The sequence below is a fragment of the Ostrinia nubilalis genome, chromosome 13, assembly GCF_963855985.1.
Source record: "Ostrinia nubilalis chromosome 13, ilOstNubi1.1, whole genome shotgun sequence".
In the NCBI taxonomy this organism is placed as follows: Eukaryota; Metazoa; Arthropoda; class Insecta; order Lepidoptera; family Crambidae; genus Ostrinia; species Ostrinia nubilalis.
Genome location: NC_087100.1, coordinates 8,755,891 through 8,769,138, shown reverse-complemented (window position 1 = coordinate 8,769,138; position 13,248 = coordinate 8,755,891). Strand labels below are relative to the sequence as shown.

At 40.4% G+C, this 13,248-nt stretch overlaps 1 protein-coding gene across 1 annotated transcript; it reads left to right on the top strand.

The window, feature by feature from the left end:
- The first annotated feature begins 5,774 nt into the window (after positions 1 to 5,774).
- On the top strand, positions 5,775 to 13,190 carry LOC135077579 (glutamate receptor ionotropic, NMDA 2B). The gene is made up of 15 exons (XM_063972130.1): positions 5,775 to 6,171; positions 6,258 to 6,397; positions 6,487 to 6,702; positions 6,791 to 7,028; positions 7,101 to 7,414; positions 7,515 to 7,759; positions 7,896 to 8,097; positions 8,183 to 8,506; positions 8,582 to 8,859; positions 8,953 to 9,055; positions 9,146 to 9,294; positions 9,418 to 9,638; positions 9,864 to 9,964; positions 10,403 to 10,632; positions 12,879 to 13,190. Exons 1-15 carry the CDS (start codon positions 5,775 to 5,777, stop codon positions 12,913 to 12,915), a joined length of 3,195 nt encoding a protein of 1,064 aa, XP_063828200.1. The 3' UTR covers positions 12,916 to 13,190.
- Positions 13,191 to 13,248: the final 58 nt, after the last annotated feature.

Below are 13,248 nucleotides of genomic sequence, written 5' to 3'. Positions count from 1 at the left end.
CCAGACGCGCTTCATCGATTCTGCGATACGATTCGATTGGTCAAAACACAAAAAAAAAAACAGCGTAAGTAGGTACGTCAGCTGTTTAATAATGTAACCTTAATACTAACAAATATCATAAAAGAGAATCACGACGTGTAGGTAGGGTAATTGCGCCGGTTTTCCGTCCAGCTCCTGTTTTCGTCCATTTGACCGACTTGCCACAAACAAATACGGAAAATTAGAATACAAACCTAACTTTCCGTGCAAGTTTGGACTTGTTACAATCTATAATATCTAAGTAACAGTTCTGCCTGCATGAAAATGTAATTTGACAAATAATAACTCCAAAAAAGTCTACGGAAGTTGCTGCTGCACACAGGTGAATGGAAAACGTCGTCAAGTTAGAAAAAAAACGTGCCGGTAGGAAACTTTCATGGTATGTTTAATTAATGTTTTAGCTACTTTACGTAATGTTTTTGGCACGTATGTCTAATTATTAGCATAATAAACACTATTTTAAGGGTTTATTAAAGTTTTTGTACAGAAATCTTAGATAATTAAGTGGACTAATACTAGCATAACAATTTTGCAAGATTTTGGTTTTCGTCCACGTGGACGGAAACCCTGACACCTAGTTAATATTTTTAATAATCATTTTACTTCAATGGACCTACAAAATACAATGTTTTTTCTTCCAATATGATCTTTATTGCTATTACATTAAACATTTTAGTTTACGTCCACTTTTTAACAGTGATAAACCCATGAAAACCGTTAAAAAGATGTGGACGAAAACAAAAAACAGCTTTAAACGTTGTTGTGTTTTCGTCCATGACGTCATGAGCAAGCACTGGGGTGGACGAAAACCAAAATTAGCTATTCCTGTAGATTAGTTTTCGTCCATTTGTCCTTCGACCTATTGAAATATTTTCCTAAATTTAGGTAAGAAACTTATTTAAATCTTTTTGATATCATTTGAAAGCTGACAAAATTACCTTTCAAATGATATACCACAATCCATGGTTACTGTATTGTAGAATTGGTTTTAAGTCAATAATTCAACTGCACCCTTTTTTCTACACAGTGGTCGAAAACTAGCGTACACTAGGACGAAAACTGATTTTTTTGGACGAAAACTAGTGAAATCGCCTCTTTTGCATAAAATATTTTTTATAAAAAAACCCGTGGTATTTACTAATTGGCATATCATATTAACGTAAAGTAGACTATATAAGGACTAAAATGACATATGATACATATGAGTAAGGGTATTTTAAGATATTCATTTCGCATCACAAAGTTGGCAACTCCGATAATTGGACGAAAACTAGCGCACTTACCCTACCTACTATCCGTTCGCGATAAGTTTGCCGCTGACGATATGACGTCACTCGAAGAAAAGCGTTTATAACTTTAACAAACTAGGTATATTTAAAATATTTTTTATTTATTATTATTGATAAAAATTGTGTATTTGCCTAAAATAAGACACATTAATTGCGTTTAATCACTAGCTAATTGCGTTTAATCGGGTTTTTGGGAGGGGACGCGCATTCCACGGACCGGCAAACTTAGCGCGAACGGGTAGTACACACAGCCACACATTTGAACTTTTTGATACCATCGTTCGTTCGTTCGTTCTTTTCAGCCAAATGACGTCCACTGCTGGACAAAGGCCTCCCCCAAGGTTTTCCACAATGAACGGTCCTGCGCTGCCCACATCCAGGCTCGTCCCGCGACCTTCACCAGATCGTCGGTCCACCTAGTTTGATATCATATATGATTATAATTTGGCATAATGGGTTTAGAATGTTTCTTGCATAAAATATTCCTTTTCCATGATGCCGAAGAATAATAATGTTATGCTTTAAAGTGTCAAATAGGTTAGGTGCGGCGGGGGTGGCCCTTGGGTCATCTCTAAGCCGCCTATTTAGTTTTATACATACAAAAATGATTTCATATTAATCACATTTACCAAATCATGAGGTAATTATTCATAATAACCGGAAATTAATTATTCATATTAACTTAGCTTTCCGCCCGCGGCTTCGCCCGCGTGGAATTTTGTCTGTCACAGAAAACCTTTATCGCGCTCGTCCCTGTTTCAAAAACCGGGATAAAAACTATCCTATGTCCTTTCCCGGAGCTCAAACTCTATGCCAAATTTCATCAAAATCGGTTTAGTGGAAATTTACACCGTAACAAATATATTTAATAAACCATCACGCTTGAAGTTAATACCTACTAATTATTATAGGTACCTACGTCAAGAAAGAAATGTTAGTTTATACCACTTTACTCAGGTAAATTATTTTAACACACATATTTACTTAACTTGACTATTTCATTACGTCATTAAATTACTTAATGGAAAAAAAATACAGGCATAGCGTGCAATTCGTCTTATTGTCACCATATTACCACGGTAATACCATCGCACCACAGAAAAATAATAATTATAAGTACGAGTACTAGGTAATATAACTAGCTGTGCTATTACTACAGTAAAATCAAGCCTACTGTAGGTAATTGAGTACTTCGTTAAAGGTAAAGCAATATCTAATAGCTCCCGCTGCTATTCAGTGCCCAATTTGAAGGGAGAGGCTCCATTCCGACCGCACTTAATGGTAGCAACCGCATCCCTTATCGTCTAGTCTGACCCTACAGGGATCGGTGAAGCTTTGTCGACGTTTAGTCTTATTATGTAATAGGAGGCGTGGAGGTTGTAAGTGGGCGACGCAGGCGCGGTGGAGGAGGCTGCACAAGGGATGAGGGCGCGCCAGTCGGCGCTCGGCGACTGGAGGTGCTACGCGCTTCGCGCCGCGCCCCATATCGCCGGAGCGTGGCTCGGGGCGTGGCGCTTACGTAAACACGCGTGCCTCACAGCTCGCGCTCCGGGCGGCGCGGTGCCGCGCCACTGTCCGTCCTCGAACGACCCCATGTCGGCCCGCGCCGCCACCTGAGTATATGAGGATAGCTGCTCGCACGCTGCCGCGCCGCCGCCGCTGCCGCTACCACCATTGCCGATTAACGCGCTTATAGGTACGATATCAATATTACGCTTATACAGTGATACAACTACTCCCATGTATGGTAGTGATGACTGTTCGATCGTGGGAACTCCATTACCTCGGCACATTGGTGGGTGTAATGTTTACCTATAAAACTGTTTATCATCTTAATAAACAATTTGGTTAAGCATCGAAACCAAAAATCAATTGATAAGAACTGCTTGTCACGGTAACTTAAAATACAAGCCATGTAGAACAGCGTTATTAATAAAACTAACTGTAAAATAGTTTTCTTATGTAAGTAGCTATGTATTAAATATAATTGTAGGAACTTCATATTATTCCATTTAGGTTGTGATTGCTCTGATTGAAAAAAAAACCTAAGCCAGTAGGTAGAACAGTTATTAATAAAATTAATAGTTTTCTTATGTAGCTATGTATTACACATACCTATGTACCTACATTATTAGGGACTACATATTACTTCATTTAGTTGTTATTATTAATTTCTTTTGATTGAAAGTTTGGTTGTTTTCTATCTATCCTTAGCTCTCGTTTTTTTTACTTCTCTTACACATTTCATTATTGTAAAATATAACATCAAATGAAAAAGTAGGAATACGAGTAGGTATCAAGTTCTAATTTGCTTTGCTAATTGTGCTTTTGTTAAAAATAATGTAATAACAGATCGAACTATTTTGTTAGTTATTTAGATCTCTAGTTATTTCATTTACCTAGATATATTTTTTATTCCAACAACCAATATACTCGTAAGTAGGTGTAGTCGTTTAAGATACCAATTTATTAGCGACTTAAAACAAACAGGAGGGGAGAAAAGAGGTATATTCTTGCAACTCACGAAGTTACTTGTGTGTTACATGCACAACGATAGTGTAAGTCTATCAAAAGCTTATGAAAAACGAACAGTAGCGAGCTACCGCACATGTAAAGCTCACTCGCCTTTGTGAATTGCAACAACTAGGTAACTACCTATATCGTCAAGGGACATCAGCTCTTATAATTGTTGTTTACTATCGCGACACGCCCGGCAACCGCCTCTACAGGAGCGGTATCAGATTTCTAAGGACCTTGAAGTTATTTGAATACAATGTATCCGAAAAGCTAAAAGATACCCACATAGTGTTCCGCTTTGTAAAATTAAGTGTAAGAGCTGAGATGATCATAATGATGATCTATACAAATTACGTGTTGTTTAAATTGTTGGTTAGCAGAGATTATAATTTTTCCGTATTCGAATCAGTGCGGTTCTTCTGATCTCCAATATTATTCGAAGCAACTCTCGTAGCATGAAATAATGTAGGCATATTAAAAATGTAACATAGCTTATTCTGAAGGCCGTAGATTTTGCAACGTAGCCCAGAGCTGTAGCGTGTACTTACTCTATAGGTATGCTCTCGTAGCATGGCCTTGTTCGTAGTTTCAGAAGCTTTTACTCGTAGTTCACGTCGGGACTATAAAGAATGTAAACAAAGTAGAAGTTTTATATTTTTTATTCATGACTTTGTCGACGGAGGTGGTAGAGTGACGACCAGCTAACTTTAAGGAGAGAAATAATACTCATCTACTGTTTTACATACTTAAGTAGGTACCTACGTATAATAGTGTACTAATGTACTTTGATTTTCTACAGCATATGCTGCGGAATGCACTGGCTGCTTTTATTTCCTATCAACTAACCAGGTTGATTAAATCAAATCTGCAATATGTTTAGTGAGATGAAAAACTATAACTCCATTTTTGGATTTTATTCGTATTCTTCATAGGCCTGATCGTAGCAGAGAAAAATCCCTTTTTTTAGCTACCCAAATTCGTAGTATTATTGTGCATTCCGTAGCCTCACCCGTAGCCCGTAGTAGGTACGGCGACAACTTATAATTTCAATAGCCGTAGCATAAAGCTCTGCTGTAGCCATATTTCTGTTATCAAGTAGCTGACGTAGCAACAGTCAGTAGGCAGCATATTATTATCCGTGGGGTGTAGTATGGGCGCTGAACTTACGATTTCAGTAGCCGTAGCATAAAGTTCTGTCCGTAGCCATATTTTTGTAACACGTAGCCAACGTAGCATATCCGTAGCGCGTAGTACGGGCGCTGAACTTATGATTTCAGTAGCCGTAGCATATAGTTCTGTCCGTAGGCATATTTTTGTAACACGTAGCTGACGTAGCAACCGTAGCATATCCGTAGCCCCGTAGTACGGCGCTGCTGAATATATCAGTAGCCGTAGCATATTATAGCTCTGTCGTAGTCAAAATTATTTCTGTAGCACGTAACACATCCGTAGCCCGTAGTACGGCGCTGTTTTATGATTTTCATTGGCCGTAGCCCGTACGTAGCGTAAAGTTTGTAGCCATGTTCCTGTAACACGTACTCGTAGCATATCCGTAGCTAGGTCATACCTACCCCAATTAAAGCTGCTAGCAGATGCCAAACAAAGCTAATGGTAGTTGGTAGGTAAAATTTTGAGATTTTTGACTAGATAGGTACACGTTATAAGTATTAATAAAATAACTTATGTTTAAAATATCTAACGGGATAATACCTTTTTGTTAGTTCTAAGCTGGATTCTAGTAGGGACAATCAATACTCATTATTATACTATAGTAGGGATAAGCTATTGAGACCAAATACGGCTCTACAAATAATGACTTCTATTGAGTAAAACACGTCTTAAATTATTCTAATTTAATATAATTCTACTGGAAGATAGCTGGAACAATCAATTTATATAGTTACATTTGTTCTAGCATCAAAAGTCGAGATGCAGGCGCGCACAGCGCTGATGGCGCTGGCGGCGCTGGGCGCGCTATCGGCGGCAGCGGTAGCGGTGGCGGCGGCGGCTGAGCGCGGCGGCGGCATCAAGGTCGGCGGCGGCAGCGTGGGCGGCGGCGGGCGCGACGGCGTGCGCGGCGGCGGCGTGCGGCTCGGCGGCGGCGACGGGCTGCGGCGCCCGCGCACGTCCCCCGCCCCTCCGCCGCCTCGCCCGCCCTCTGTCATCACGGCAGCGCTCGTCGTGCCGCACAAGGCATTCGGCACGCGCGACTACACGAAAGCCGAAAAGGCAGCACTATCTAAACTGCCGCGCAAACTAAAACTCTTCTCGCAAGTGCGTCTAAATGTTACGCTTTCTACACAAGGCCTGACGCCTAGTCCAATGTGTAAGTTCGTTTTTTTTAAACAAACGTAGTTTGATAAAACGTAGTTTCTTCATTCTATATCTAAATCCTACTTCTGTTGCTTCCAGCTATTCTGGACTCGCTTTGTAAAGAATTTTTGGCGGTTAACGTGTCGGCCATTCTTTATCTTATGAATCATGAACAATACGGACGGTCTACTGCCTCTGCTCAGTATTTTTTACAATTGGCGGGATATCTTGGAATACCTGTAAGTTTTTTAACTTTCTTAAGTAAAAATAGAGTTAATCAAATATTTCTTGATTAATATTATTCCTTCCTCTTACCTCATACTTGAAGGTCATAGCGTGGAACGCAGACAATAGCGGTCTAGAAAAACGGGCGTCACACGCATCCCTGCGTCTTCAGTTGGCGCCCTCCATAGAACACCAAACAGCGGCTATGCTGTCTATTTTAGAACGATATAAGTGGCATCAATTTAGCGTCGTTACCTCAGCTATTGCTGGACACGACGATTTTATACAAGCGGTGCGAGAAAGGGTCACAGCATTGCAGGTATATTGAAGTTTCAATTGAATTTTTTGATTCTCATGTACGACTCAGCGTGATCTTTATCCCTATTTCCCTAATCATGATATTTCAGGATCGCTTCAAATTTACAATATTGAATGCGGTAGTAGTAAAACGACCGTCAGATTTGAACGAGTTGGTGACAAGCGAAGCTCGGGTAATGTTACTTTACGCCACTCGAGAAGAAGCTGCTGACATACTGTCCACTGCCGGCGACCTTCATCTCACAGGAGAAAACTTTGTGTGGATCGTTACGCAGAGTGTTCTTGGTTCAATGCAACAACCTAATAAGTTTCCTGTGGGCATGCTTGGTAAGTCCCTAATCCCTTTAATAGCTAATAGAAAAATAATAAGAAATTACAAACTTACAAAATGTTTTACAGGTGTACATTTTGATACGTCGAGTTCGTCGCTGATTGCTGAAATCGCAACGGCCGTAAAAGTGTTCGCTTACGGCGTTGAATCGTATATTTCGGATGTTGAGAACATAAGGCATCCCCTGGGGACTCGACTATCTTGTGGCGGCGCAGGCGCGGGTGAAGCGCGGTGGTCGACTGGCGAGCGATTCTATCGGCATTTACGCAACGTTAGCGTGGACGGAGAAGCGGGCAGGCCTAACATCGAATTTACTCCAGATGGTGAACTCCGGGCTGCCGAGCTTAAAATCATGAATCTCAGACCTGCGATTGGAGAACAAGTAAGTGACTAATGCAGCAATTTAGTCACACAGCAAAAAAAAAACACAAAATTGAAACACATGTATTTCCCATACAACTAAAAGTTTGTCTTCTTTACAGTTGGTATGGGAAGAAATTGGGACGTGGAATTCTTATCCAAAAGAACGCCTTGTGATCAAGGACATTGTATGGCCCGGTGGCTTACATACGCCACCTCAAGGTGTGCCCGAGAAGTTTCACATGCGCATTACGTTCTTGGAAGAGCCCCCTTACATAAACCTCGCACCACCAGACCCTGTCAGCGGTCGTTGTTCGTTAGACCGGGGAGTCATTTGCAGAGTTGCTCCGGAAGTAGATGTTGCTGGGTATAATTTATTCTTAATATGTTTCCTTGTTCTGGCCTAAATAATTGAAGAGTTCTGTGTTGCATGTAAAATTTGATCTCTTTGCCATCACAGGGGCGTGTAAGACGCTTGTGAAACGTTTTACTTTTGTTTTTAGCTTAGAAGCAGGGGCTGCGCACGGGAACAGCTCGTTATATCAATGCTGCAGTGGATTTTGCATCGACTTGCTACAGCAATTAGCAGAACAACTGGGGTTCACTTACGAGCTGGTACGAGTCGAAGACGGTCGTTGGGGAACGCTCCATCAAGGCAAATGGAATGGACTTATAGCAGATCTAGTCAATAAAAAAACGGATATGGTAAGTGCAGTTACAATTAAAAACCAATATTTTACAGGCTTATTGCAGTTATTGCATAACTGATAACTAATATTTCTTTTTTCAGGTGTTAACATCTTTGATAATAAATTCCGATCGAGAAGCTGTTGTAGATTTTAGCGTGCCTTTCATGGAGACAGGCGTGGCTATTGTGGTCGCTAAACGTACTGGCATAATTTCACCCACGGCATTCCTTGAACCCTTCGACACCGCTTCATGGATGCTCGTTGGAGCCGTCGCAATTCAAGCAGCTACTTTTTCAATCTTCTTCTTCGAATGGCTTTCACCAAGTGGATTTGACTGCTCTACTGGGCACAATTCAAAACGTGTACCACAAAACCGTTTTTCTCTTTGCCGCACGTATTGGATTGTATGGGCAGTTCTATTTCAGGTAGGAAAATACATTTTCAATTTTGTTTGTGACAATTTTTTAGAACAAACCTGTATAATCAATAAATTTTAACAGGCATCTGTACACGTCGACTCACCGCGAGGGTTTACTGCTCGGTTTATGACTAACATGTGGGCTATGTTCGCTGTGGTGTTCCTTGCTATTTACACTGCTAACTTAGCCGCGTTCATGATAACTCGAGAAGAGTTTCACGAGCTCAGTGGCATTGACGACCCTCGGATATCGCGGCCGCTGACACACAGGCCTGCACTCAAATTTGGAACAGTGCCCTGGTCACACACCGATGCCACCCTGGCCAAATACTTCTCAGAGCCACATGCCTATATGACCCAGTAAGTAGATCTACTAGATGTATAAGTATAATTTTTGGTCCTTTGAACAATCATTGTTAATCACATTGCCTATTTTTTTTATTACATTCATAGGTACAACCGTAGCACAGTGAGCGCAGGTGTTACGAGTGTACTAACAGGGGAGCTAGATGCATTTATCTACGATGGTACTGTGCTAGATTATTTGGTGTCTCAAGTAAGTTCTATTACTCAGTTACTTAATAGGTACATAATGTTAGATTTCCTATTTGATAAATATTTTTACTGCTGTCTATTTGTGTTGTAGGACGAAGACTGCAGACTTTTGACTGTAGGTTCATGGTATGCCATGTCGGGTTACGGATTAGCATTTACTCGTAATTCTAAATATCTCAGTATGTTCAACAAAAGGCTACTTGATTTACGGTCTAATGGAGATCTTGAAAGATTACGCAGGTACGTAATAAATGCATACGTAGTATAGAACTTATCTCCGTTAGCTAAGGCGTTAGCGTTACGCTAAGTTTAAACTACTTTTATGAGTAAACTAAGACCTCTTAATGAGACTACTGGTTGCAGGTACTGGATGACCGGTACGTGTAAGCCAAATAAACAAGAGCACAAGTCGTCAGACCCGCTGGCCCTGGAGCAGTTCCTGTCTGCGTTCCTGCTGCTGATGGCCGGCATCCTGCTCGCGGCACTGCTGCTGCTGCTCGAGCACGTGTACTTCCGCTACATGCGGACGCACCTCGCCGCCTCTAGCGCGGGCTCGTGTTGCGCCCTTGTCTCTCTCTCGATGGGTAATAAACCTATGCGTTAGGTATATTATTATCCTCTTCGTGTTTATCTCTGGTCTCTCTAGTTGCTAAATCCATGCACTGTACTTTCGCTGTACGTGGATGTCTAAGATCTAAGTATCTTCGGGGATAGCCTTCTCTCATTTTCCATGATGGATTACCGTAGTCTCTACACATCATCAATCATTGTTATTCTACAGTTTTTATTTTCACATTTTATGATTTCAGGGCAATCTTTATCGTTCCACGGAGCCGTAGTAGAGGCGGCGTCCCGAGGATTTGGAGCTGGAGGTCGTGGACATTGTCGTTCTGCAGTTTGTGCAGCGCAGGTTAGAATGATTTACTCGTATTTTGTTATCGGACGCGTCAAATATCTAACTTCATGTTACAAATAAGTAACCGTATCCTTATACGGTGTGCAGGACTATATCTACATTATGGAGTCGTAATTTGTAGTCGTTTCCCCTTGCACAGGTATGGCGCGCGCGTCACAGCGCCATAAGCGCCGTCGCCGTGCTTTTATACTGTGGATACGCGCCGTGTAATACCCGCTGCCGCGCCGCTACTGCCCTGTATACTAACAACAGTATAGTGGACCGTTAAAATTATGCTTTAACGGTGTGGGAGCGACGCGGTGGTGTGCTTTACGCGGCGCGTATCTAACAGTGTAGGAGTGCGGCGACGCGTCGGCGCGGTGGCGGCTTCGTGTGCAGGAGCGCTAAAGGTATAAGGAGCCGTAATTTCTTATGTCGTTTCCTCTAACACAGGTATGGCGCGCACGACACGAGCGCGACGCAGCAGTGGCGCGCGCGCGGCAGCTGGCGGCGGCGCTGGCGGCCCACGGGCTCGCGCCGCCGCCGCGCCGGCTGGCGTCCGCCGCGGCGCTGCTGGCCGGCGGCGAGGCGCACGACGCCACGCGCCCGCGCACGCTGCACGCGCCGGCCGACCTCCTGCCAGACCTCGACCGTCCGCTCTCTTGCGGCGACTTACGCGCAAGGTGAGCTTTGGTGACTGTTTTTTTAATACTGAGAAACACGGGTCATAGCACGACTTTTACGAGTAGGTACTTACCTAAACATAACTCACAGCTTGCTGTTACAACACAGTCGAAACGTCAAGCCACAAAATACTCATTAAAAAATGACGCATTTATACCCGTGTTTCTCTACTTTAAAACAATTGTTATGGAACGCGAAAGTTTAATTTGATGACTCTCCTTAAACGTTATTCTCAGCCCCCATTTTAAAAAAAAACTGTATCTTCATGAATTACGACACAGTAGATAATATAAGTATATACTGTGATTACGAGACGAGAAACCAGACAATGTGATTTATAGGTGATTTATAACTATATAAGCTCACAAGGTCACAACTACCAATAAAATAATTGATTATTGAGATTTGTACCTACTCAGGACTTCGATAACGAAAGTGTTTACTAACCTTAATGGCTTGGATCATTACTTTTTTATCTTGATAGAATACTTACTTAACTACCTATTTTACCTAATTTATATTTTACCCATAAGACTTGTGTTGTGTCCAGGTGGTTCTAGTAATTCAATCGTCCAAACATCGAACCAAATCAAACTAGGGCAAACTTTACGGTCCTCAAAGCAAACAACTCTAAGCAGTGCGACAACCGAACTTCGAACCTGGGTGGGCAAACTTGTTTAACTTGTGTTTAAAACTGATGTGTGGAATTAAACAGTAAGAATAAGAACGGTCACGACACCATCTCATTTCGATAAATTATTATATTCGCTAAAAGTATTATGATATTCAAGCTAAACAGTAGTAAGTATTAAAAAACATAACCCTCCTTCTGGCGCAGTCGGGTAATTATCATAATTCGCCCATCTAATTTTCGCGAGAAGTTGTAAATAAACCTAGCTTTTTGCCGCGGCTATGTGGCTTCGCCCGAGTGAAATTTCAAAAACTGGAATAAAAGCTACCTATACAGTGTGAGTCACGTTAAAGTGTACATATGAAAATAGATGAAACTAGACCTATTTTTATCGACAAAAAAGTGGTCAAAAATTTTTTGAGATTTTTTTTTAAATTTTTATAGAATTTTTTTTCTACCAATTACTTATTGTAAAGAAAACGTAATAACTTTTAAACTAAGCAGTATATCCTGATAAAATAAAAACAGTAATAATGCTAAATAACAGGCGATACTAAAAAAATACATACAATACACAAAAAATGCCAACAAATAATAAAAAATGATACTTTTTGAAAAAAATCTGCTTAAAAATTCGTGTTTTTTTGGTTATTTGATAAATTTCTCCGAAAAATGCCCCTATAACAGGTGGTTTTTATTGTTTTGTATTATTCTCTATTGTATTACCTTTGTAAAACCAAAAATTGCATGTCTCTATCCCTATCACAACATTTGCTATGATCGTTTGAACTAAGCCTCTCCGGGCGCGCTATTCAACGCTTCGTTAACAACGAAACTGAAAATGGCTCTAGATTTGTAATTTTGATAAAGACAAGTTAGATTTCAAGTAAAAACAAAAGATTTCGAAGTAAAATAAGCATTTTAGTTAAAATTAAAATTGTCCCTACCTGTAGAGGAGAATAATGTTGTGGTAGGCCTTTGTTCAAACTATCATAGCAAATGTTGTGATAAGGATAGAGACATGCAATTTTTGGTTTTACAAAGATAATACGATAGAAAATAATACACAACAATAAAAACTACCTGTTATAGGGGCATTTTTTGGAGAAATTTATCAAATAACCAAAAAAACACGAATTTTTAAGCAGATTTTTTTCAAAAAGTATCATTTTTTATTACTTGTTGGCATTTTTTGTGTATTGTATGTATTTTTTTAGTATCGCCTGTTATTTAGCATTATTTCTGTTTTTATTTTATCAGGATATACCGGTTAGTTTAAAAGCTATTACGTTTTCTTTACAATAAGTAATTGGAAAAAAAAAAATTCTATAAAAAATAAAAAAAAAATCTCAAAAATTTTTTGACCTCTTTTTTGTCGATAACAATAGGTCTAGTTTCATCTATTTTTATATGTACACTTTAACGTGACTCACACTGTATACATAGAGGGATTCCTTGCTTGAATTGATTGAAACTTGAATCATAGAATTAAGAACTTTTCGGGAAAGTCATACCTAAAGTATTTTAACTAGAATGATAACACAGATGAGAGAGTACCTATGACTAGAATCTATAAGTATTTTTTTTCTACTGGAGTTTTCTTTTCATTTACAGAGAGCGGACACGAGTAGAAATGGAAACAGTGCTGTGAGGCGTATATTGCGCCACCTTATTTCAATTCCTGAAGGCTGTTCTTACACCAAGTTATACAAGACGAAGTTAGTTATACCTAATGTTAAAATACGGACAGATAAAAGAGCGTTGTAATTATTAAATAAATTATTCCAATTATTAAAACAGAGAGCTGGACGTAGATAGCGAAGCGTTGTTGTGGGACGCGCGCGCAGCGCAGGCTGGGCGCCGAGCGCGCGTCCTCGTGTTGTCTACTACAATAAAATATATTTTTTGGACAATATAATTGTGTTTTGCATAGTTTACCTAATCTGCAGTGATCAATGTGCATTATGGCTATAAAAGTAGTTCA

Coding starts and splice junctions, on each gene's coding strand:
- LOC135077579 (XM_063972130.1), top strand. CDS start 5,775: ATGCAGGCGCGCACAGCGCTGATGGCGCTGGCGGCGCTGGGCGCGCTA. Junction 6,172..6,257: donor CCTGACGCCTAGTCCAATGT/GTAAGTTCGTTT, acceptor TGTTGCTTCCAG/CTATTCTGGACTCGCTTTGT. Junction 9,295..9,417: donor GATCTTGAAAGATTACGCAG/GTACGTAATAAA, acceptor TACTGGTTGCAG/GTACTGGATGACCGGTACGT.